This window comes from Emys orbicularis, chromosome 11, assembly GCF_028017835.1.
Source record: "Emys orbicularis isolate rEmyOrb1 chromosome 11, rEmyOrb1.hap1, whole genome shotgun sequence".
Taxonomy (NCBI): Eukaryota; Metazoa; Chordata; order Testudines; family Emydidae; genus Emys; species Emys orbicularis.
The window spans coordinates 58,542,160-58,568,756 of NC_088693.1; the positions used below are offsets into that span (position 1 = coordinate 58,542,160).

The 26,597-nt window shown below is 47.5% G+C and overlaps 1 protein-coding gene across 1 annotated transcript; it reads right to left on the minus strand.

Moving 5' to 3' along the window:
- Positions 1–994: 994 nt before the first annotated feature.
- On the minus strand, positions 995–25,260 carry ORC2 (origin recognition complex subunit 2). Its single transcript, XM_065413495.1, has 16 exons — positions 25,167–25,260; positions 24,255–24,401; positions 23,173–23,259; positions 22,031–22,123; positions 20,612–20,643; positions 18,479–18,536; positions 16,334–16,515; positions 15,586–15,684; positions 13,506–13,615; positions 11,887–12,019; positions 11,311–11,407; positions 8,278–8,424; positions 7,289–7,460; positions 4,346–4,407; positions 3,455–3,573; positions 995–2,386 (listed from the first exon to the last, which is right to left on the minus strand). The coding sequence occupies exons 1-16, from the start codon at positions 25,255–25,257 to the stop codon at positions 2,300–2,302; spliced, it is 1,716 nt and encodes a 571-aa protein (XP_065269567.1). The 5' UTR covers positions 25,258–25,260; the 3' UTR covers positions 995–2,299.
- Positions 25,261–26,597: the final 1,337 nt, after the last annotated feature.

Genomic DNA, 26,597 nt, shown 5'->3' on the forward strand with positions numbered 1-26,597 from the left:
TAAAATTAAAATAAAATGCAGAGCCCCCCGGACCCAACTAAGCAGGAAGGGGAATTAAGATTATTAAAGTAGGGGTGGGTCCTTCATTCAAAGTCAGGGTGCAGAATTGATCCCAAAAAACCTAGAAATTAAGTCTGTATTGCAGTAGGCACTAACGGGCAGCCATTAAGTGACAGGAAATTAATGCACAGCTTAGGCAGTCATTTAATTGTTTTGAGAGGCTCAAATTTAGACATACGGCAGGGATAATTTACCTGAGCCTACATGAGGCAAGAACAGATTCTCTCTCACAGACCCACACCTTTCTGTTAGCAGAAATGCACATCATCCCAGGAAGCCATGCAGCTGGTCTGAAAAGGTTGCCTCACTCCTGACATTGATTCATTGACATAAAAAAATATGAATCAATTAACAGGTTAGGGGTATTACAGCACCACAGTGCTTAGTCCGAGTGAGTTTCAAATCTAGCAAAAAACAGCTGATACTTAACTCCACTGAAAGCACATAGTTCCACCTCTATCTTTAATAATAAGGGGTGGGGGTTGAGTACAGCACTGAATTATGTCCCTCCAAAATAGAATTCAGTTCACTTTTCAGTTCTACAGTAACCTGAGCATCAAGTGGTCTAAGCACAGGACTGAGTATGTGACGGGCACTAAAAAGAAGTCCCTCCCTCCCCTGCTTAGATGGGAGTCACTACCAGAAGTTCCGAGTTCTAGCCCCAGCTGATACTCCTTTGGAGACCTCAGGTAAGTCACAATCTCTGCCTCAGTTCCCCATTGTGATGTTTGTAAGTGTTAAGTATTAGTAGTAAAAGGGGGTAGACTTCCCTTTGGATTTTCAGAACCATAAGGTCCTGAGAACATATGGATAAATTGAGATTTTAAATCCACTTCTTAAGGCAGCCATGCATTGTGTCATCTGCTATAGTGTAGGCAATAATGAAAATGGGGTTTCAGTCATCTATACACCAGGAGATCTGTGAGAGAAACTAGAGAACATGAATAAAAGTTTATTTAACGTTCTGTCATTCAAAACAGTCATTTATAAGATGGATTGCCACAAGATTAGGCAATAAGTTCAAGTGTCCCTGAAGTCTGACTGGCAGATCGTTTTATGTAGGTGATAGAACTGCAGAGCCTAAAGGTGACCTGCAAAGGGGAAAAAAACTACATCTGTGCCTCTTTCTTTCTGATATATGGAGAAGGCGCCAAAGTACCCTTACACTCCCATATTAACCACATTTTTTCTGCTACATTAGAAATTCAGATAGAGTCTCTGGTTTTCCTAGAAGGCACTATAGATACTGGAGAACTGGTAGACTAGAACAGATAAATCATGCAGGTGAAACAAGACTGGACGTTATTCTTATGCAGACTGTTGGAACATAAAAAAAAAAAATTTTAATGTAGTGCAGATGCCTAAAAAATACCATGGAGAAAAGTGATCTTTGTTGAACTTATCTTCTATTCAGGACCTCCAAAAAGTTCTCCAGGAAAGCCAACTTGGACATCCCTGATTTTAAAAAAATACTTTATAGCCTTCTGTACATACCATAAAGCAGGAAAAAGTCATTGTTTTTCCTTCCCTCCCATTACAGGTCACTTTAGAGCCCTTCCCAGTCACAATTTTCAATACAGATTCCCACTTGTAAAAAGATTTGGATTTTGGGAAAAGCTCCTCTATTCTACTGTCAACATTTCAGCAAAGAGGGAAGGTTTAATAAGTTACCCACAACATTCCAACCCCTTGTTTTTTATGTTCCACTTTTATTCCACTCCACCTGACTTGACCACTCAACGTAGATCACTTGGCATTCTAAAATCTCAGCAACTTCACACACTAGGAGCCCATCGGCTTGACCAATGTGGGGAGTACTGGAAAGCACTGAGCTGTGAAAAATTACAACTCTAGTACAAAATAAAGCTCTGAGCATGGAGTCATTGCATTCCTCAAGTGAACTGCTCCAGCCAAACCTTCCTCTGCAGAGAGGTAATGAGCAGAAGGCACAATCTTACTGAAGAGTTAGTTTTCCTAGTCTGCAAAAGTGGCTGCATAGATATGAAGAAGGCATCACGTGAGCTGGAAGACTAAAAGAATACAAATCTAAACTCAAGAGTAAGATATGTCTTGCATATGGAACTCTACCCAGAACTACTCAAGTAATTAGAACATCAGACTTGGAAAGTGTCACATTTCATTAAGTGGTCCAGCAGCCCATGGTCAAAGGGAGAGCGATCAGACCTCTCCAGCATCCCTTGATAGCAGTTGGTGTAGATGGTTTGGGATTTGAGAGGATTCACATGTCTTCATCCTCTTTTTCTAAGAAATCAGTCAAGGTCCCGTTGTCTACAGGAATTAATAAATACTCCACTCCATCCGTTCCCTGAAAACGGACACACACTGTCAACACAGGACTGTGCAAAGAAATCGCACCGATGCAAAATGCAACATGAGCCACTAGACAACACCGTTACAAACAGCACAGATTCGACACACCAACGTGGCCTTATGTAGTGTGCCCAGCCAGGTCACTGTTCAGTGGTACTAACTACAATATTAATCCAGGAATATTTCCTTAGCATAGCAACAAGCGAAAAAGCACATTGAAATAATCAGCTCATATCTGGTTTGGGAGACAAACCCCAGAGCTTTAGAAGGCAGCTGACTCAGTTACCCTTGCATATTACACGAGAGAATGGGAGCAGTCCCTATCCACTTCACTTAAATGACTTACTGCCTCAGGACATAAGAGTATATTTCTTGCAAAAGAGGGACATGGTCTAAAAGTGAAAAGTGGCAACAGGAGTTCTTCAGACATTTATCAGCTATAATGCAGGCAGACATTACAGTACAACTGTGGTTAATCAAAGTTCTTTTATGTTCTCAAGGGTGTAACGTGCCTCTATTCACTCCTCTGATCCATGTCCCTCAAGGCCAGAGCACTGTTCTTGCCCCCTGTTGCTGAGCCAGTTTGCAGCTAGAAGATCCTCTACACAGAGCTCTGGGTTTGGGAGACCTGGGAATGCAGCCTCGTTGCTGGAGCTGGCTAGCAGTCTCCATTCCGGGGACTCCAAGTAAGACTTGAAAGCTTGCTAAATAGTCTATTCTAGTTACCCAAATGCTTCAGATTGCTCCTCGAGATCTTCAGGTAATCAGGGTGCCACTGAATACCCAGAGGAGCTCTGTGTTGTTAAGTAACTAAGCCATGTTGCCCTTTTCTGCAGTCTCTTTCCATTGCACAGAATGTTGAGAGGCCTGCATGCAAAAGTGGATAGCATGCTATAGGCCTTCAGCCCTTCACTAATGCACTGACCATTTGTCAGTGCTTCAAACAGTGTACTTTGGACATAGGTACAGCTCATCTCAGGTAAACTCAACAGCTGCAAGTAGTGAAATAAAAAGTAAGGCCACCAGCTGTAGCCACAGTCAAGATAACAGTTGCCTAGCTCACCCGCTTGGTCCGGATGAGCTTGTGGTCCCTGAATTCTGTCAGCTGAGCCCGAAGAGTCAGGTCACTGTTCACAAGGAAGGCCTCCCGACACCGCTGGTAGAAGTCTTGGAAAGATAGTCCTGGGTATGGAGAGGAGTTAAATAAATCAAGACAGCCAGCATCCAAAGCAGATTCATGTGCTCTGGTAGAGGGCAGAGTTACTTCCTCTCCTGCAATTCTGAAGGATAGCTTGCACTGCTTGCTCACTATAAAACAGCATTACTGGGACATCCAATTTGGTAAAGTCAAACTTTCAGAGCACTCAAGTGCACAGCCCAGTGTGGGATTCTCTTTCACTGCACAGCTCCTATATTATTGTATCTTTATCTTCCTAGATTAATACTATGCCATTTATTTGCAAATTGCAGAGCACTACAGACATTAACCTGTAGGTATCATAGGGGGACAAGCCAGGACATAGATTAAGTGGCTTGACTAAGGTCACGCAGCTAGTCAGTGGCAGAAGTGGTAGCAGAACCCAAGAGGTCTCGACTCCTTGTCTCCCCTAATCAATGGATGGCATGTGACAGTTAACTTCTTCCTTGGTTTTGTAACTCAGCCCCACGTGAAGGATTTCACTATCAGACTTGGTGACAGTAAGAAGAGATCCTCTGAACTCAGCCATTCATCTGATTTCACATCACACACCAGAACATGTAGCCCAATGCACAGCACTGGTAGAGATGCTCTGTGCTAAACTCATATTCAAGAGCCAGCAGTTTCCGTAAATCTGCTATGGCAACACATGCTAAAATGGGAGAACCCAGCTTCCACCTTGACTGAACTGTCAATGGTGCCACATCAGAGGAGAGAGGAAATGCCACGTGCATTCCTACATCAAACACCGGGTACCTGGGTAAGATGGGTTATCCTTGTTCTCCAGATGATACTGGGCCAGCAGTCTGAAAATCCCTCTGTGGGGGGAAAAAATAAATTAACATTTCTGTAATGGCCTTTTTTTTTTTTTTAAACAATTTTTCTTGAAGAACAGAGTCTTGTGCGTACACAGCAGATGGAGGAAAAGACTTGCTTTCCAAGAGCCATTCATTTAAAGTGGTCCCATTCCTCCATCATGTAAGGGCTACTGATCACTTGGAACCCAAGTTAAACAATCAACTTGAAAAGTGTCAGAAAGCTGATTGTTCTACAGATAAAGCCCAAATTAAGTTATCATTGCATAGAGCAGGGGTGGGCAAACTACGGCCCGTGGGCACCCCTGTGGCGCCATGGGGCTAAGGCAGGCTTCCCTGCCTACCCGGTCCCTGCACCGTTCCCGGAAGTGGCCGGCACCATGTCCCTGCGGCCCCAGGGATAGGGGGTGGGGCAGAGGGCTCCGTGCGCTGTCCTCACCTGCAGACACTGCCCCCTGCAACTCCCATTGGCCGGGAACAGCAAGGTAAACAGCACCGGGCTGGAGCCCACACCCCCAACACCTCCTGCACCCCAACCCCCTGCCCTGAGCCCCCTCCCATACTCCGCACCCCTCTCTGCACCCCAACCCCCTGTCCTGAGCCCTCAACCCCCTGCCCTGAGCCCCCTCCCATACTCCGCACCCCAACCCCCACCACACCCCTCCTGCACCCCAACCCCCTGCCCTGAGCCCTCAACCCCCTGCCCTGAGCCCCCTCCCATACTCCGCACCCCTCTGCACCCCAACCCCCTGCCACACCCCTCCTGCACCCCAACCCCCTGCCCTGAGCCCCCAACGCCCTGCAGAGCACCCTCCCTGCACCCCAACCCCTTGCCCTGAGCCCCTTCCTGTACACCACACCCCCTCCCACACCCCAACCCCCTGCCCCAGCCCTACATTCATGGCCCTGCATGCAATTTCCCCACCCAAATGTGGCCCTCGGGACAAAAGGTTTGCCCACCCTTGCCATAGAGCCCAAGAGAGTACACCCATGTAGTCAACTAATTATTTTATCGTTGCCCACTACAAGCAAGAAATCAAAAATGGCAGGTCGTACTGCAATGCAAAGCAATTCTGTAGTTCATACACTGCCTTGCAAAGCCAACCAATACGCTGGTCGTGGAACCTGCCCCTTTCATGCAGTGAGCAATATTCACTGTGAGTTACAGAAAAAACAAGCTCAACTTTCTTAGTCAAATAAGATTCTAACACTGAAGTCATTTAATTATTCTCTTTTTCCCTGCAGGTTTTCAGATTAAAACTTTGAATTTGTATTTTAAAGGAGTCTGAGCTGGATTTAAGGTGGATGGTCTTAGATGTTATCATACCCCATCCAAGGGATGGCTGCCAAGACACACACAGGCTCCTCCATGGACAAAAGCAAGCTGTCCGGTATTGTTAGAAACAGTCAGTCTGTGTCTGTAGCCACACACTCTATGTGCAAATGCAGCAGGAAGTGCTATAGAAATTGAGATTGAGTTGTGTCTGTGTGGTGATAGAAGCACCAGTACAGCAAGCCAAATCCTCCATTTTTGATTTGTATGGCAAGATTCTTGGTTGTTAGAATGAAAGGTCTAGTAAACCACCCCAGCATACTAGCTATCTATTTTCTCTAGTGCTGTACATCAGTGGCTCCCATACTATGGTCCATGGACTATTAATGGTCCATGGTGAACTTGCTGGTCTCTTGGTGAGGACTCTACACGTTGTCTCCAGCTGCTAAACGGCATAGAAAGCAGCTGCAGATATGCATGTTCCCAAAGTTGCAGTTGCTTACGTGGAAAAGTAACAGCTGCCACAGGAACATTCTGCAATACTGAATGGGCGGGGAGATAATCTCGCTTTAAGAGCTGTCACCTTGCTCCTTCACTATAGGGCACATTTCACTGACTCAAAGAAGTGCTGAGAGAGAAGGTGGAGCTTCCCCCAACTCTTCACCCATCAACGACTCACTAAGCCGTCTGAAGAGGGGCACTTAGCAGAACACAAAATCCAAGTCATTGTGTAGCCAGTCTCTGCTGGCACCCCAATATTTTGCATTCTAAACTTCCTCCAGCTAGACCGAGATCCATGCTGCTGAGAGACAGCCAATGGGAACCTTGCTTTCCAATTATGAGAAAAGAAGTGAGATGAAGGATGGCGTGTGGTTAAGGAACTGGACTGGGACTCAGGAGATCAGGGTTCAATTCAAGCTCCACCATTGACTTCTTAATGACACCAGGCAAGTCACTTAATCACTCCATGTCTCAGTTCCCCAAACGTAGAGCCCTGCGCGATACAAATTTATATCCGTGGATATAAATCAGTATCTGCGGAACCACAACAGTGAAAGGAGCAGAACGTGGGGTCGTCGCTCCCAGGAGCCAGCACCCCGCGCCGGCAGTTCCTCCAGCGCCGCTGTACCATTCGCAGCCCCGCCCCCTCCACGCAGCTGTCTGTCTCTCCCGTTCGGGGGGGTGCGCGCCGCTTGCACACAAGAGCACAACCAGGCACAGCTGCCTGTGAGCCTGGTGCCCACCCAGTGGGCGCGGCTGGGGGCGGTACAGCCATGCTGGAGGAGCTGTCGGTGTGGGGCACTGGCTCCTGGGATCAGTGCCCACGTCCTGCTCCTTTCGCTGCTGTGGTTCCTGCGAGAGCCCTGAGGTTCCGCGGATACCGGTTTATATCCATGGATATAAATTTTTATCCACACAGGGCTCTACCCATATGGAAATTGGGGATGGCAGCCCTGTCTCTCTCTCTCTCTCACCCTTTTTGTCTCTTATCTATATAGAATGTAAGATCTTTGGGACTGAGACTCTCTCTTACTACATGTACACACAGCACCTAGCACAATCTTAACTGGGGCTTCTAGCTGCTAGAACGATAACGTGATAGGATCTTACCTTGCATTGGGGGTGAGGCTGTGCAAGACATGCGTTAGGGAGCTCAGAGCTAGAGACCCACATTGCTGCACTAAGAGCGAGTTCTCATAGGAGGTTTCTTCCAGGTAGGGACTAAAAGTGGTTGTTTCATACCAGAGCCAGTTATAGAGGCTTTGTTTTGCCTGATCCCACACTAGACACACACACACACACAAAAGGGAAGAAAGGAGAGACAGGGTTGCAGATTTAGCTTCTCCCAGTCATACAATATAAACCATCTTAAGGTCTAGTGCTTAGTGCAGCAGCACAACCTTAGAGCAGTGGTTCCCAACCTTTCCAGACTACTGTACCCCTGAAACCCAAGTCCCACTGTGTGGAGCTGAAGCATGTAACTTAGCTTCACGGGGGCCCCTGGGGTGTGGGGTCCCGGGCAATTGCCCTGCTTGCTACCACCTAACTGCACTTGCAACCCCTCTAAATCCATCCCATGACCCCTGATCTAGACAAGTTGACATATTCCCTGGAAGACCTCTGTGTACCCCTCTGACATACCCCTGGTTGAGAACCACTGCCTTAGCGAATCCTCACTTACATAGAGCAATATTATTTACCCAGCCATTTACACTCAGAGTGAAACATGTTCCCTGCACCAAAGAATTTACACGCACACTGCACACATCCCCTTTTCCATTCCACTTTCAGTTAGAAGCTACAGGATAGCGCCAGTCTGAACAACGTGGTGTTTGAACCAGTGGTTCAGTGAAGCATCAGTACTCTATAGATAATCTGACAGTGATTGGCAGCTATAGTTATGTGTTTGTACAGCCCATGGGCAATGGGGCTCCCATCCTGACCATGGTCTCCAGGTGCGAATAGAAAGCTACCTGTACATTATGCACTCACGGGGCAGAGATGAGACAATGCAAGCAATATACACAGTGCATTTAACAATCCCAGAAGGTTGGTTTTTCTGGAAGCACAGTAGAGGAAACCAAGGCCCTGGGACTCACTGAGTGGAGCATTGATGTGATCAATGGAGGCGATGAGGTGGATGTTGGGCAGGGATGCTAACTGTGCAAGAATTTGCTGGCTTTTGTCTCCTCTCAACATCTTGCTGTCCAGGTTATGGATGAGGAGATAGAGCTCCAAGGAAGAATCTACAAAGGGAGGAAAAAACAGCAAGGGAACAGTCACACTAAGGAGCTACACTAAGAGTGAAGAGATTCCACGTTCTCACTGTGGTTTGAGTGCAAGCCAGTCCTGTCAAATCCCCTATGCATGTCCGTCCAGCACTCCAATGTCAGAGGACTTTGCCTTTCAGGTTACTAGGCCCTGCGGATGCCAATCAGCCTGTATTTCAGGGCATCTGAAATATTTTATACAAGCTCCTTCCGTAGCTCTCACCACCACTGCAGCTTTCCTTTCATAACCCCCCTTTCACTTGCTCATAACTTGTCCAGAGGTTTCTCTTTGGGGCTGAAGCTTTCTATGCCTTTAGTTCTGAGCCTCTACACCAGTGGTTTTCAAACTGCGGGTTGCGACCCAGTACTGGTTCGTGGAACGGAAGGCACTAGGTCGTGGCAGCATTGGTCAGCACCGCCAACCGGGCCGTTAAAAGTCCCATCGGTGGTGCTGCCCGGCTAGTGCCTACCTGTTCTGACACTGCGCTATGCCCCAGAAGGGGCCAGCAGCAGGTGTAGCTCCTGGGGGTGGGGGTGCCACAGGGCTCCACATGCTGCCCCTACCCCAAGCACTGGCTCCACACTCTCATTGTCCAGGAACCAGCCAATAGGAGCTGGGGGGGGGGGGGGCGGTGCCTGTGGGTGAGAGCCAGGCAGAGCTGGATCTGCTGCTGGCCGCTTCCAGGGAGCAGCACGGTCCGCAGTGCCAGGACAGGCAGGAAGCCTGCCTTAGCATCCCCACTGTGCCGTTGACTGGGAGCCGCCCGAGGTAAGCCTGTGCCCCAAATCCCTTGCCCCAGTCCTGAGCCCCCCCAAACCCAGAGCCCCTTCTTGCACCCCAAACCCCTCATCCCCAGCCCCACCCTAGAGCCTGCACCCCAACCCCCTGCCCCAGCCCAGAGCCCCCTCCCACACCCTGAACCCCTCATTTCCAGCCCCACCCCACAGCCCTCACCCCTGCACCCCAACCCTCTGCCCCTCCCAAACCCCTCATCCCCAACTCCATTGGGTCACGGGCATCAACCATTTTCTTCAACTGGGTCGCCAGAAAAAAAAAGTTTGAAAACCACTGTTCTAGACAATATGAATTTATTTTAGGAGCGGGGTTTAAGTACAGATCTGTTCTACTACTTTTGAATTATGCAAGTGAGAGACCAAATAAAACCCTCCCACTCACAGAGGATCTGATCCAAAGCCCACTGACTTGAACAGAAATCTCTCTCAACGTGCCTTTAAAGAGCTCTGTATGGGTATGTCTACACAGCAGCTCGGAGATGTAATTCCCAGTGCAGGTAGCGGTACACATGCTAACCTGAGCAAAGCAGTGTGGCAGTGGTGGGCAGCTAGCCTGAGCAGGCAAGTACAATCATGCCCAAGCTCCTAGGTATGTACTCCAGGGGCTAGCCCTGGCTGCCACAGAAACTATTTTTAGGTGCTAGTTTGAGCAAAGTTAGGGCCTGTATATCTACCCAAACTGGGAATTGCATCTCCCAGCTGCTGCACAGATGTACTCTGAGACTTATTGACACACAGAATGCAAATGGGTGATCTTTAAAACTTCAAACTTGGCCTGTTGCTGCTAAAGCTCCCAAAGAAACAGCTGCTTGGCGAGCCCAGTAAACTCCCTGACAAACCATTAGCCAATTATATATTCTGTTTTGTGCAGAAACCAAGTAGCTACTCAACTGCCCATAGCCCTGGGTTTTCCACAGGGAGACAGCTAGAGTTTAGCACCTGTCATGCTGCATAAGAACAGCTACAATTGGGGGCCTGCCTCCAGCCAGCCAACCTTTCCCCTACCCACTCTCTGTAGGAAAGCACGAAGACAGATGAAGGATGAACATTTGAGGAAAAAAAACAAAAAAGATACAAGAGTCAAGGCTCCAATGGCAACATCACATATGCACAGATGTAGACACAAAATTTAGCCACTGGGACTGTACACATACACAGCATACAGCTATACAGTTACATATGGAACTCAGCAAGCACTCTGTATATATGACATGACCCATTTAACATTGCTTTTAGAACCTGAACTTCCACTTTCTACTTTGTTTGCTCAGAACAGCCATCAGCCACAGAGGGGTCTGCATACATTAAGTTACATCGCCAGTCCCTTTCAGTCCATTGGATTGAGCTTTGACTGTACAAAGTCTAATGTCCATTGAAGTCTATAGCAAGCCTCTTAGGCCAGGGTTTTCGAAGGAGCCTAAGGAAGTTCAGCCCCCTACTCCCATTAAATTTCAGTGGTATTTGGGCATCTGGGTTCTCTTAGGCTCTTGAAATTTTCACCTCTTGGCTTCAATGGGTATTGTTCAGGCCCTCAGGCAACCAGTAAGAACCTCCTTCTCCCACCCACCCCCATACAAAAAGCTTAGAACAGAATAAGGGTAAAACCTATCAATGAACTTACAGCTGAGGAGAAATATGGCACAAACCCCTCCAATGAACCTAGTGAAGAGACTAAGTACTCGGTAGAGCAGACATGAGGCTCTCGTGCTCATTGTCAGAATGCTCATTTTCTCACCTTTCCTTGGCAATGTATCTAAGCTAACATGCTGAAACTGAGGAAAGGGAATGCTGTATTTCCAGGTACTCAATTTCAAGACACCTTCACACATTTCACAACCAAGAAGCCAACACCCTGGTGCACTTACGCATCTATTCAGAGAACTATGTATATTTTCCATGAAGGCCACAAAATCACAAGACAGGAAACAGAACGGCAAGAGTCAACACAAAGATTGCAATTGAGCAAGGGGGAAGTAGATGTGATTTCAAGGAAGACACCAGACTTGCACAAGCTTTTCCAAGATCAGAGAGAGTCTAAGCTTTAGGGCATCTGCTCAGCCTCTTTACCTTCTTTAAATCTTTTCATGATCAAGTCTAACTGATCCATAGGGCTGCGGAAAGTCCCCACATGATCCAGCACCTCCTCTGTTATGGAGTTCAGAATCTGTAACAGAAAAGTGCAAGATCACTATCATCCTGAGGGACTTCTGATAACTATGGGCTTAACACCAAATCTAAGAGTTGGGCCTTAGCTAACACCAAGGATCTTCACCAATTCCAGCTATCTGTGGCCAGTTGCCAGCATAGCTGCACATGGTGCAAACCCCTAGGGTAGTCAAGGTAAGTCATGATTTTCTCCAATTTCAAGCACAGGTAAGTTGTATTGGAGTATGTTGCATATTATGGGATACCTCATCTATACTAGGGAGTTTGCACTAGTTCAGGTACCAATCCCCAGCGTGGCCAAAGTTTCTTTAAACTCAAGGAGAAGGGAGAACGGGGAATGCTATTCATTGAGGAGTCTGTGTTTAGAGACTGGGAAAGCTTCCTGTGGTCTACACTAAACGTTTTGTATTGGAAGATTTTAGTGGCTGCAGATAACAAGCAGCAACTTAAAAACCTCACAAGCTCTGTCACACTTACTGATCTCACAGTGATGCTGGGGAAGAAGCCATTGACAACCAGGTGAACAGAATCCCGGAGCAGAGAGGTACGAAACTTCTCCAACAGATCTCTCTTTGAGCCCAGTCCATAAAGCACAATACTGAACCCCAGGCTGCAGCGAAGAGAGCAGATTAAAGGAATCAAACTGACAGGTCCTTTTAGAATCTCACATCTCTGTTTTCATTACATGAAACAATCTGATTCCCTCTCCTCCTACAATCTTACAATTCTAAAGAGTCAATCAAGTCCAGGCTACTTCAGCTTGCAGCCAGCCAGTCCCTCCGTTCGTAGGGGGTTTGAGATGAGCGGGTATGGTGGTTCCATGTAACTAAACAGGAGTGTTTATCAGCATGCTCAAGACCTGGGAATTTGCAGTCCTCACACAAAAGGGACACTTGACTGAAGACTATCAGGTCCTCTGAAACAGTGCAGACTAACACAGAAATTGCTCACAAAGCCACTGCATAGGCCCCTCCACCAAGCTATTCAGGCACAGTACATTGCTGTGCGCAAACAACTCCCATTAACTTCAGTGCAAGCACATGAGACCTCTCTGGATTTGGCCCAACGAGAATATTTATTGTAAACCTATGTTGCTCCCACCCCCCACCTGCTTCCTCTGCCTCACCAGCCTGCCATCTTTCTCACACTATCCCATATGTCCGGGACTGTCCCATGAACCATGACACCGCAATTTCCTCCTTGCACCACACTTTTCGCGAAGCCTTCTAGCACTGATGTCCTCCCATACATCTGCACCTGCCCTCCTCTGAGCTAGTAGCCTCTGTATCCTTTGTCCCAGTTAGAATCGAATCCTCTAGAGGCAGGGACCTTGTCTTCTGTAAAGCACCATGGAATCTTATAGCTCTATAAGCAACACCCAGTATTAAATACACCTCTACCCCAATATAACGCTGTCCTTGGGAGCCAAAAAATCTTACCGTGTTATAGGTGAAACCGCGTTATATTGAACTTGCTTTGATCCGCTGGAGCGCTGCTTTACCGCGTTATATCCTAATTCGTGTTATATCGGGGTAGAGGTGTATAATGGAAGTGTGCCCCCCCAACCCCACTCTCTCTCACACAAATTGACACAGAATTTGAGCTCCTACAGACCTCAACCGACTTGGCACTTTTCTTCTCACATCTACTATTAGATCCCTCACGCTAAGAAAGCTCACTATTACACCACTGAAGAAAACCAGATTCTATGGTAAGTGATACTGGCGATTTGCTAACAGACTTGTATGCTCTAAACTGTCTTTCCCCCTTTCCTCATCTACTTGACTGTTTATAAAACATACTAATGAGCACTTACAGCTCCCATCAACTGGGGACACTCTACACCTCTAAAAACCCCGGCTGTTCAGCTCATAAAGAGTAAATTTTGCACAACTTGTCTCACAAGAGATGCATTACCCAGACTGCGCCCTAAGAAATTACACCTGCTTATCCTGCAACCTCAGCCCTAATTCAGTCAGTGAATCATTCCATTGCCCATCTTTGGGACAATGATTTAAATTAGCAGAGGCTTTCCTGATGGTATGTTGGGGACTAATGTTCACTGTATCTTCTTAGAGGAATCCATAGATACTTACTGTAACTGCAGCATCCACTTGGAAAACAAGGATTCGTGCTGTTGGTTTAGTTCCTTCAGTTCAGCAGTGAAGGCAGGGGGAGCCTTGTTCAGGAGGACAAGCAGCGTTTGCTGTGTTTAGAAGGGGAGAATAGGACAGTCATACAGGGTTTAGGGTTGAAGACAATGACTAAACAGGTGTCTAAATGTGTGCCTGGAGTTTGTGACTGCACAAACACTTATAAACACTGCACTTCTACAGCACCTTCCATTCAAAGATCCGAGTGCTTTACCTGTATTAATTAATTAAACTGCAATACTCCAGTGGGAACAATTAGCCCAGGTTTGCTGATGGGGAAATCAAATGACTTGCCCACTTTTACACAGAAACCTGTGGCCGATCCGAGAACAGGATCAAGGCTGATGCTCAGTCCTGTGTCTTGGTCACACCCCATTCTGCTTCACCTTGCAGCATGTGGGCATACTGCTAATGAGACAACGGCACACTCACAGCTTCTTCTGCACCAGCAGCTGGATTTTCTCCGCTAAGCATGCTCTGCCAATAATGGATGCACCGAACCAGAGACAACCCCATTAGCACTGGGCAAGACCAGAGTGCCTGTCAATGTGGTTTGCGTTAGTTCAGTTGATTCCGTCACTAAAGGGTTAAAGGCCATGAGGTATTAGGTTTAAAGAGAAGACTCCAGAGTATTAGAAAACAAATAGGAACGAATTCACCTGCAGATCAAAACTAGTCTCACCAGAGAAAGTGCTATGAAAAATGTATTACGAATCTGGAGGGCTAGTTCAGGCTTTTAAAAGACATGCCAGAGTCCTGAGATGTAAGCTAGCAGCGCTACTTATAATGTTGGCAACGAAATTGGAACTGCTGTAGCATGAGACCTATGCAGGCTTCAAATTCTCCAATTAATGCATTCACTTCCCACCCCCATGTGGCAGGAGAGAGTTTACTCTGGAGAGAAAACAGAAGGCAACTGTGCTATTTCGGATAAACACAAAGCTTTCAGAGCATCAAGCTGCCCATTAGTCCCTTTGATATCAGCAGACGATTTAAAACTGCACGTCTGGATTTCCCAATACACAGGAGTGTCCAATTTAACTACCTGGAATCCACCAGAGTTTTCCCTGGGTAATGCATTATGCAGAATCCAGGCAGCAGTCAGTAGGTAATCTGAATGCATGTGTTTTGGTAACATGGAGTTAGACCGATAACCCCAGACACAAAAATCTTATGTATTCACCGAACAGACAGCAGGCACCAACAGTACATGTTTCTTGGAGTCCCTGCTCCGGAGGGGCCACCTCTAGGGACGTGGGGATCATTCGCTCTCTGTGATACATTCAATCCACGGCCTCTCCACGGGGAGTGTCAACAAGTGGTCCATTTAAGTTTTTTTTAAAAAGCCACCAGAGTTATATGTCTACTGGGAACCAGACTGGGAGAACACTCCCTTTCACACATATACAGAGGCCACTGAATAGCTGTCCGATAGTAACGCTTCGGGCTGCCCCCAACCTGCGTGGGATTTGAACCGCAAACCCAGAGCTGAAATCTTCCCCCACACCATTAATACTCCCCTCAGCTCATCTGGGGGAATAGATGGGTTTTTACTTTTAACAAATTTGTTCACAAAAGGCAGACCTCATTGCTGCCCGGGTTGGTAGCAGACTTCATCGCTGCCCTCCATTCGTATCATTCCTTTCTACCTCCCCTGCATTCGGAATTCTAGCAATTGCAACATTCAACCGACCTATTAGCCAGCACCTGCTACACACTTCCCTCTTCCCACCCCACTGTTGCTACCACTTTCTCAGCTCCAATGGTGGGAGCACTAGAGCAGAGAAGGCGATAGCAGTTTAACCACTATGTCACCTGACCCTACTCAGAGCAGCTGTACAACGCATAATAGTTCAAACACCAATGGACTGTTGGCACACTGTCTACACTAGGGCTCCTGCCACTGATATCACTAGTACAGCTGAACTGGAGGTAGCAACAGGGGGGAATTTCAGGGGGGTGGAAATCCACCACAGACAAGACCTTCCATTCTGAAGGCGGTTTCATCTGCTACAAACTTTACCTGATCCAGCTTTCTTTTCTGCAGCTTCTGAAGGGTTCGATCGGAGGTTAGAACTTTGGAACTACTGTGTGCCTCAAAGTATTCTTCCACCAGGTTGCTCTGAAAAGGCAGAGTTAAAGGTCAGTCTCAGGCAGGTTCTGGGGGCTCGCTCTCTCCACCCCCCCGAGGCTCAAATTGCTGTGTTAGGATGCCACTTTACAGCCACACCCGCTCCTCAGTTCAGAGTGGACGGGGTTGAGAAGAAAACAAAGCAGAGATGCCAACCTCATTCTCAGACTTTTAGGAATGTTATGAAAAAGATTTGGGAGGAATTAGGCAGGCTACTTTGACCTCTCTCCCCCCCCACCCATCTGTTGGCAAGGGGGAGGGGCTGAAACCCTACCCCCAAACAGGGAGACAGAGCGTAGGAAAGCTGCCCTCAAATACCACCTACAGCCCTTAATTCCTTGGCCAATGCTAGGTCTGGAACTCCTTCTCAGAATAATCCTCCTCCTGCCACTTCTCCCCTGCCATGAGGGTCTGACAGGAGACAAGCCATGGCAATTGTTAGGTGCGGTCTGGGATGCTGGGATGCCACAGGCAGCATGTGGTGTTCAAACTGCTCTAGGTGGACCCTGCGGGGCTACATTAACATGCTCTAGGTATGTAGAGCGCACTAGCAGGGTGGTGAATCCAGCCCCTCCAACAATCGCTGTCATCAAGCATCTCTGAATCTCTCCTATCAGGGATGTATTTCCTCCACACTCACTGTCATTTCCTCCTTCAGTTTCTTAGCTGGTGTTTTTTTGGAAGGAGGAGCTGCTCTAGTTTTACTTGGGGTCTTTTGGTCCAATATGACATCACAGGTTTCTTTGTGGTCCTTGTCCTCTTCCTCCTCCTCAGAGCATGAAGCAGAATAGTCACTCTCGCTGTCTGAACGCAAGCTTGGAGCTAAGGGGAAAGCATTTGAGAGCTGGTAATATCTTTTTACAGAGAACCCTTATTACACATTTCCTGCAGCCTAGGTCTCCTCTTACCTAATCCGGTTTCATAGCCATCGTGCTACTCAAAAAAAATCCATTCTACGTAGAACTGAAAATATGAACACTGCTCTCTTTTCCCCTTCTCTTTCCAATTATTTAGTAAGGCTCTGCAAATTGGCACAAGCCTCAAAGTGTGGCTCTAAAAATGACATTGTGAGATTCCATGTTTCTCTTAAAGACTCGACATCAGTCTATACTAGTAAGAAGAGTTATTCCACCTGCCAGCCCTCCAAACATAAGTTGGGTTCTTTCTGGCTCACGTCACCACTAGCAAAAAAGGGCTTTGCCATGGGAATTTTATTAACAATTCTGTTGATTCAAGAGTGAGAAGAGAATCTGGCTCACTCTTTCATGGCTTTGAAGCACTAAGGAGCAGTAATTTTTTTAAAAGCGCAAAATGTTCAAAAGCGCATGAGGGATTTAGAAGACCAAGTCACTTTTCAAAATGAAATTTAGGTACCTAGGATCCTGAGATCCCCTGACTGTCACTTAGGCACGTCTGAAAATTTCACCCTCAGCCTAAAAAGTGACCAATTATCTTTATGCAGAGTGAATATCCCATGACAATTTAACACAAACTACACACAAATAAACACAATTGCAAGAACATAAAAGAGGTCTTAATTTTCTGAATTATGGTAATCTATAAACTTCCCAAAGTGAGGTTCAAACAATCTTACTGGAATGGAATTTTTACTAGAATTTTCATATATTTCTACTACAGATGAATAAAGCCCAAACAACTGAGCTTGTCAGATTAAATGCTAATTTGCCTAGCTCAGTGGTTCTCAAACTTTTGTATTGGTGTCCCTTTTCACACAGCAACCCTCTGAGTGTGACCCCCGCACTTATAAATTAAAAACACTTCTTTAAAATATTTAACACTATTATAAATGCTGGAGGTGAAGCGGGGTTTGGGGTGGAGGCTGACAGCTTGTGACCCCCTGCATAACCACCTGACGACCCCAGGGGTCACGACCCTGTTTGAGAACCCCCAACCTACCTCAATTTACTGTCACATATACACGTGTTAAAACGTGTAAGAACATGACATGCAAATCTCTCCCACACTGATCCGGCACACTTGAAGCCAGCCAATGATTTGAAATCATCTGCTATAGATATAGAATATTAAAATCCCAGCCACTCTGAAAAGCTTAACAGCTTCTTAAGTCAGTTCAAGTGATTAAGGCTGACGGAAACAAACTCCCAGCCTACAGCAGACAGAGATTAGAGAGTAACAGAAGAACTGAATTCCTCACATTTAGTAAAGCATCCGCATACATGGGATTATTCACATGGTTTTACCTGCTAAGACAAAGTCACTGAAGTAAGAGATTAGGTGCTGCCACTCACACCCCAACACCTCAGAAACAGTATCTTGCAGTGAAGGAACTATGTATCCCAAACACTGGCTCAGTAAAGATGGCTATTATGCTATTTTGACTTGGGAGTCACTTTGTTGTCTGCATAGAGAATTCATGTCCTTGAAGCACCCATGGGGAGATAAAAACGTAAAAATGGCCCTACTGGGTCAGACCAAAGGTCCATCTAGCCCAGTATCCTGTCTTCCGACAGTGGCCAGTGCCAGGTGCCCCAGAGGGAATGAACAGAATAGGTAGTCATCAAGTGATCCATCCCCTGTCGCTCATTCCCAGCTTCTGGCAAACAGAGGCTAGGGACACCATTCTTGCCCATCCTGGCTAATAGCCATTGATGGACCTATCCTCCATGAATGTATCTAGTTCTTTAGATGGAACTCAGACAGCAGGTTATAAGTAACAGAAACACTAAGATCCACCCTAAGCTTTTACTTATCAATGCTACTGTACTCCTGTAAGCTGGAGCTTACTGCAAATGGTACTCCTTACCTGTCAATCTCTTCCTGAGTCTGTAAGGTGTTGTGGACACAAATTCATTCTTTTTACTCTGCAAGAGCACAAGTATGTTAGTAAAGTCACACGTGCCCTACCAGTAGCAGCACTTTGCCAGGCCAGGGCCCAGGGTTTAATTTCTGAGCTCTCTCTTTCAGCTGGCAGGGACCTGAGAATGCAGAAGAAGGAAGCTGTGGTTGGGAGAGGGAATTCCTTGTGTCAGGTGACCACCCGAACCCTGGGGGAATGGGGATCACAACTCACAACCAGGATGCGGAAAATTGAGAACCCTTTACCCCTGAAGGAGCCACGTGGAAGTGATGACAATGGTAACACTTCTGTCAGCCATGATGCGCTAGGTCACATATTCTACTCACCAAAGTCACTTGGAGTTCCAATAAGCGAGCGACTAGCAAAGCATAACAGAGCACCCAGAACAGGCTGGCAGGGTTGAGAAGCCCAGCAGCAACGTAATGTGTCTGAGGAGCACTGAGCAGTTTTGTTCAGTCGCAGTTCGCTTAACCCTGTTAAACAGATCATTTCTGTTTTGTGGGGGAAGGAGGTATGATTACCTCTTATGTCCAAGAGAGTTTAACTTTAGAACACACAGGATGTGCAGAGCCACAGCAGAGCCTTCTCATCAAGTTAAACACAATATATTATCAGGACATCAGACAAAGGACTCCTAAGGACAATTTTGCTAAGATATAAATGAAACCTTCCAGGGCCTTGCCATGGGAGGATCTAAGACCTTTTTTTGTAGCTTTGGACCTTGTTACCACATTTGAAGTGCAGGTCTATTCTTAAAGTGACTATGTACAAATGCCAGTCCAATCATCTGTGCATGTTCAGTTGCATCAATTTACTTTGTGTAATAAGACTGGGGTTTTGTTTTGTTTTTCGCTTTGTATTCCTGTTAGCAAGCAAAGCCAATACAGATCTGCAAGAGGGAGCTGGGTTCTGCTGCAAAAACTGTAAACCAAGTTCCAATTGCAGAATCTTTATTACTGATAAGTAACCCAGAACGAGCACAGCCGGACTCAGACTCCAGGTTGAGTTTGCAATAATTAGAACTGTGTAGATCACATGTGGAACCATGATGCCATCTTTTAGACTCACTTTTCAGATTAGAACAGCACTTTAAATATGCTTCAAAGTACACCTCTACCCCAATATAACGCGACCTGATAGAACGCGAATTCGGATATAACGTGGTAAAGCAGCACTGCGGGGGGGCGGGGCTGCGCGCTCTGGCGGATCAAAGCAAGTTCAATATAACGCGGTTTCACCTATAACGCGGTAAGGCTTTTTGGCTCCTGAGGACAGCGTTATATCGGGGTAGAGGTGTACTGCACGCACCTACAGCATGGTGCTATATAAGCAATCATTCACTGGAGTCTGGTCCCTATCTATTTCCCAGCATTCACTTCATGAACTCCCCAAGGGGCAGTCCTGCCCTGATGCAACCTCAGCAGACTTGCCAAGGCCTAACTGAATTATGGAGACTAAACTACCCTCTTACCTCTAGGCTGTCCATCTAGTTCAGAGTTGAAACAAGTTGGTGGGGCAGCGTAGAGGAAAGCTTGCATTGCTGCTGCATGAAGTTTGCCTGTTTCGTACTGTACCCGAGGAGGACTTCAGTCTCATCAATCTTTCCCCAGCATTACATTTCCATTATTACTAGTGGACACTAAAGTGACCAAAGGCTAATGAGTCACCACTGTTTGCAGCATTTCTGGAGCACTGACATCCTCCAGTCCTAAAATTTATACAATTTCCTCCAGCAAGTTTTACAAGCAGCTGGAAATCTAAGCATTTAACTGCATATTAAAGGAATGTCAAACATGTCCAGTTGCGTGAGGCAAGGGAACCATCTCTCACTCATGCTAATTAGTCTGTCAAACCTACTGATCTGCGTGTTCACTCTAAAGCCCATAAATCCAAGATCCTCATTTGCGGCAGTTCCAGTGTTCATTTAAACCATTCCCTGCCTGCTTCAAAATGGAGACATCTGCATTGTGAAAAATCTAGGGAGGTGACGGGTGGGGAGAGGCTCTTCAAGCCCCAACCCCCATAATAATCAGATGGTTTGTGTTTTAAAATAAGATCAAGCAAAAAGCTGTCACTCACCTGCAGCTGGGCTTTGTTCGAAGCAGAGTACTCTGTAAAGCAAACGAAACAATGAGAGTACCATATATTTCCAGCACTGCCAGCTCCTACAAATATGGGCACAAGATGCTCATGTTTCCCCAAGTAAGAAATGCAGGCATCCGCTCTCAGTGTCTCAGAGATAGTGTCCCTACATGTTAACTCTCTGGCCAGTCACCCTCATGAGTGCAAGGTGCAGCAACCCGCAGCTGCCCCAGAGGGGGGAATACGCCCCACGAAAGGGGCGGTGGTGCTACCACCACTGGTGGCTTTAGCCAGGGTCCATGGGTACTGGGGACTGACAGGAAACCTCGAGTGAGCAGGAAGGGGGTAAGGGTTTAGGTAGAGTGGGGAAGGACGGGGACAGCAAGCAAGGCTATTCTCCATGTCTAGTCCAGAAAGGAGCTGTGGTGTGGGACAGGAGGGGGAGCCTGAGCCAACCCTGCAGTAGGGGTGTCCAGTTCTTGCACTCCAGCCATTGCAGCTTGGAGCAAGTAACTGCCTCCCAGGACTCCTGGGGAGGAGGGAAGCAAGGCTGGATGCGAGGCATGGAGAGGAGGAGCTGGGCTGGCTGTGGTATAATCCACCTATTGAACTGGGGGGCTATCATGGGGAGGTGTTGAACAAGCACATCTCCAGGCTGGTCTGTCCCTGTCCCTCTCTGGGGCTGCACCAACCAGCTCCAGACCCCATTGCAGAACACAAGTCAGGGCCTTCCTGCTAGGGTTGGAATGCAGCAAAGCATGTTTCTTCTCCCTCCTCCCGTAGCACTCAAACAATGACATAGCATAGGCCACGTGTTAACAGACTGATTGCTTCCTGGACCGCTCTCCTCCCCTTCAAGCTCACACACCAATCCAGGTCAAAACTCCGAAGCCAACAGGTAGGTAAGGGTGAGGGTCTGGGCCCTGTTTATTCCAAAGGCCAGCTTGCCATGCCTTCTTTGTTGCGAGACGTGCCACTAGGTGTCTAGCACTGATGCTCCATTCTCTCTGCTCCCTCTGCAGAGCACCCCCTGCATATTCTACGCTCCAGTGCACCTGTACAGGGGCTGCCAGTCTAGTCCTTCACGGTCCTCATTAGCCCTGATTTAAAGAATACTCAAGTGAAGCGTATGCAGCCAAGTCAGAGGAGTTTCTCAGCTGACTCAATGTTACTGTGCATTGCAGCAGCAGAAGGGAGAAGCAAACACATTCTTCTCTAAGCCAGTAGGGAAAAAACCAATCAACAGCATGATCCACAAGAGAACTAGAGCACCAGGCAGACTAAGCGGCACTAACCCTGGAATATCAAGTATGCTGGGAGTTGGACCCTGAACGCCAACCTGCTTAATTGCCATTTGTGCTGGGATACACCTGCTAGCTACTTTCCTCCAATTCACCAAAGGGTCTCAGAACTTACTCTTGCTGCTTTGAGGGGTGCTGGCTGGCTTCTCAGGATACTGGGAGGAATCAAACATTACATTCCTCCCTGGTGTCTGGGCTAGTTCAGAGGCTTTAAATAAAAGAGAATAGTTTCAAAACGTGATAGGCACAAAACTCACACTGGACAGCTGTGGATTTGTCACAGTGACACACAGAGTTCTTTGCCCAAAGTAATCTCTTACATATTAACCCCATTTCCCAACCCTTTCAAGGAGCTGCACCAGATATTTCCCTTCTTTCTCTACCTTTGTGTGTAAATTTAGTACTCGTGAAAGGTTCTTCAAGACTACACTCTTCTGCTGATCCATAAGACAGGTACAGAGTTAGCCTGACCTACATGCCACCCTCATGGAGGGGCCACCCCTGGAGGTGAGAGAATATTTTAGTCATGACACTTGGTCCTCTGTCTGAGGCTGCTGAACTGGACTCTGTGGTAATGGCTTATGTGTTGAGATCATCAGTCCACTGGGAACTGGACTAAACTCACATTTTATTGACGCCCTTCTGATAATTATCAGTGTGGGTTGGATTTGAACTGGTGACTTGAATGCAAAAGGCTATGAATTGCAATAACAGTGTTGAGAATCTAAACTTCACTCAGTTCACTCAGCTAAGACTTCAGCTTTACCAGCCAGAATCTCCCATTCCACTTGGCTTATTCTAACCCACAACAGAGCTCGAAATGTTCCAAACTTCACACTCCACCTGCAAGACTAAAGGATGGATCAGCTCAGACTCTGCTGTGGGATTATGGCACGCACAGTGGAACAGGAGACACAATAAAGCCCAGCACAAAGGTTCAACATTACAGTAAGGGAAACCCAGAGCACCAGTGGTTAAAGCCTGAATTACTGGTGACACAATACAGTGGATGTGAACCTCTGCATTAACACATACAGAAAGGGGACCACTATAACATGAGAGCTGCCATTACAGAAGAAGCAGTCACCAATATGTCCAAATCCCGAGCTTCTGTTTCTCAAAACTTTTGATCTAAAGCCAATTGTAAGACACCAAAAATAGCACTTTTAAGATACAAGTAAATTATGTATGGAGGCTGCCAGACTAAGATTCCAAGAAGAGTTTATCCACATGGTAATACTGAAAAGGAAAACATACCCAGCTCTGCCATCTTGCCAGAACGTTTTGGAGTCTGGAACGAGTAAATTTTACCACCACCTGCACTGGGGCCATTTCTCAAGGAATCTGTTAGAAAACACATAAGAATGGCCATACTGGGTCAGACCAAAGGCCCATCTAGCCTGTCTTTCAAGAGTGGCCAATGCCAGGTGCCCCCGAGGGAATGAACAGAACAGGTAATCATCAAGTGATCCATCTCCTGTTGCCCATTCCCAGCTTCTGGCAAACAGAGACTAGGGACACCATCCCTGTCCATCCTGGCTAATAGCCATTGATAGACCTATCTTCCATGAATTTATCTAGTTCTTTTTTGAACCCTGTTATAGTCTTGGCCTTCACAACATCCTCTGGCAAGGAGTTCCACAGGTTGACTGTGGGCTGTGTGAAGAAATACTTCCTTTTGTTTGTTTCAAACCTGCTGCTTATAATTTCATTTGGTGACCCCCTAGTTCTTGTGTTTTGAGGAGTAAATAATACTTCCTTATTTACTTTCTCCACACCAGTCATGATTTTATAGACCTCTTTCATATCCCCCCTTAGTTGTCTCTTTTCTAAGTTGAAAAGTCCCAGTCTTATTAATCTCTCCTCATACGGAAGCCATTCCATACCCCTAATCATTTTTGTTGCCCTTTTCTGAACCTTTTCCAATTTCAATATATCTTTTTTGAGATGGGGCAACCACCATCTGCACGCAGTATTCAAGATGTGGGCATACCATGGATTTATACAGAGGCAATGTGATATTCTCTCTCTTATTATCTATCCCTTTCTTAATGATTTCTTAGTCATGGATACATAAAAAGCACTGACATATTCCTGAGCCATGGGCGTCAAGACTAATACTTTATCATTGGACTTGAAAGGGCTGTTTATGTTATGGAAGTGGAAAAAAGCCCACAAGCAGTCCAAGAACCATTAGAACTCAACCACACACTGTCAAAGTTCGTGGTCACTGGGCATCACTCCCTGAAGCCAAATAATTGTTTGCCAAACAACCCCACCACTTACATGTTACAAGAGTTTTCTGAATTAGACACATGCTATATCTTCCCCAGAAATACCTTCATCACATGCCCCCAAAACAGCCACATAGTTCTGCTCTTCCATGATCTCCTGGGCCTCATCATCATCAGAAATGTTCTCAAGTTTCTTCACAAATCTCTTTACATTGAGCGCAAGTTGAGCTCTTTCCTTCCGAACTTTAACACCTAGAATCACAACCACAAAACCGTAACTTCTGATAAGCTAAATATAATTATTAATTAATGGTACTGCAGTAGTACCTCGGAGCAACCCCCTTTCTCACGCCCCCTCAGAGTTTTAATAGGGGCTGTACAAATAGAATAAAAACCACAGACCCTGTCTCAAATGCTTACAATTTAAGTAACCAAAGCTGCAGTGAAGGTCTCTGGCTTTTAACATTCATATGGAAACTCAAAACAGCACCTGTCCCAACTGCCAAACACTCATTTGGAACGGATCTGGAACTGAGACATTAACATGACTGTTTTTTTGTTTCATACCTACTTCTAAATTTCATACCAAGTTCTCAATATCCATATAAGTGATGACATCAGTGCAATTCTGAAGTGTTATCTGCCACTGCAGAGTTGCACATATCAGGATTTGAGTCCCATAAAGTCTAAAAAGATCACACTCAACACCATAAAAAGACACCCCAAGCCAAGTTTTTAAAAGGAGATGCTCACACGACATTACCGCTGCTGGGAATATGCAAATTATTAACATTCAAAATGATTCAGGAGCAACTAGTGATTTTAGGTGCCTCAGTTTCCAGATACTTAAAGAGGCCTAGTTATCAGGAAGTGCTGAGCACTTGCTTTCTGAGCAATCAGACCCCTCCAAGATGAAGTTGGGCACCCAGAGGCTACCATCATTTTGACGACCCTGACCCTTGATACATTTCAATATCTGCAAAACAAGGTGCCTGTTTACGCTTAAACCACTAGTACCTCCGTTATCAGAAATGTGCTTCAGAACATCTTCATCTGCCACAAACCTGGCTTCCAGGACCTTGTTTCTCTTTAACTCCAGCTGACTCATAGCAGACAACCTGCAATGCCAACAAGCGTTAACTACAAAAACAACAAGGAGTATGGTGGCACCTGAAAGACTAACAGATTTATTTGGACATAAGCTTTCGTGGGTAAAAACGGCCGGGCACTGCTCAGCCCTCAGAGCACCACGCAAACCCGCAGCTATGCACCCCCCTTTCCGGGCAGTAAAGCACCACGTGCACCCGCCCGCCACAGCCGCCTTACAGCCAGGGGCTGTGCACGGAGACTTTGCAATGGGGGGGCCCGGCCCGGCCCCCAGCTGCCCGCGGAACTGGAGACGGAGGCTGCAGCTGCCTCGAGCCCCGCCCCCAAGCCCCGCCCCGCCCCCGCGGCTCACAGCAGGCTCCAAGGCGGGTGGCAGCGGCACGAGCCGGAACGAGGTGCATCCTTCCGGGCTCTGGGCCGCACAGCGCGAATCTACCGCCCTCCCGGGGGGGGCAACAGGGGGCGGGGACTGCGCTGCACCAATAGGAAACGCAGCTGCGCGAGATCGATCTTCCCGCCAGCAAATCAACATCGCCTCTGGCTGGCCCCTTCCGCCCGTCCCAGGAGGTACTCGCCCTCAACCAACCAATACAGGGGCGTGGCCAGGAAGGTGTCCCGCCCCCAGGCTCCGCCCCCTTCTAGCTCCTGAGCGGAGGCGCCGAGAGCCCTCGGCTAGGGGGAGAGGCGCGCGAGCCGGGCACGCACCGTGTCGGCACGGCCCCTGGGTAAGGCGGGCCTAGGCCCAGGCCCGGCCCGCCTTAGCCATGGGCGGGAGCCAGGGCCCGCGCCACTGACTTACTGCTGAGCCGGGGATGGTGGGGCCGCGTCTCCTCGCCTGGGGCCCTGTCCTCGGGGCTGCGTCCGGGGCGCGCCGGCGTCACGACACAAACAGCTCCCGCTCCCAGTACGTGTCGTTACACCGGCCCCTTTGTAAGGCCGAAACAAGCCCCCGGCGCCTTGTGTAATTTCGGGAGGGCCCCTAGCAACCGACCCGCTCACAGGGGGGCCCGCGCTGCGCCTCTTCCGCCCGGCGGGAGCCGCCTGCCGATGCAGAACCGTTTCCTGAGGCGATCCCCCGGGGCAGGGCTGGCCCGTGCCGGGCAGCGCGCGCGCCACCTAGAAGCGCCCTGGCTCAGAGACGCCTTTAACCTGTCGAGCTTTAGGGGCGCCAGAGGTCGGGTTCCCAAGAGGAGGACGCTGGGGCGGGGGAGCAGAAAGACACCCGTGGGGGGCTGGAGGGGGCAATCACTGCAGGTCGGGGGCACTAGGGCTCCCTGGCAGGGCAGCAAGCCCGGGACCCAGCGACAGTCATCAGTCAGCGCCTCCCTAAGGGCCCCCTTT

What these genes read in the sequence shown, in the direction of transcription:
- ORC2 (XM_065413495.1), bottom strand. Translation starts at nt 25,257, where the DNA reads ATGAGTCAGCTGGAGTTAAAGAGAAACAAGGTCCTGGAAGCCAGGTTT. An exon ending in TTTGGGGGCATGTGATGAAG is followed by an intron (nt 23,260 to 24,254) that starts GTATTTCTGGGG and finishes GTTTTCTAACAG; the next exon opens with ATTCCTTGAGAAATGGCCCC. An exon ending in AACTGAAGGAGGAAATGACA is followed by an intron (nt 15,685 to 16,333) that starts GTGAGTGTGGAG and finishes CTGCCTTTTCAG; the next exon opens with AGCAACCTGGTGGAAGAATA.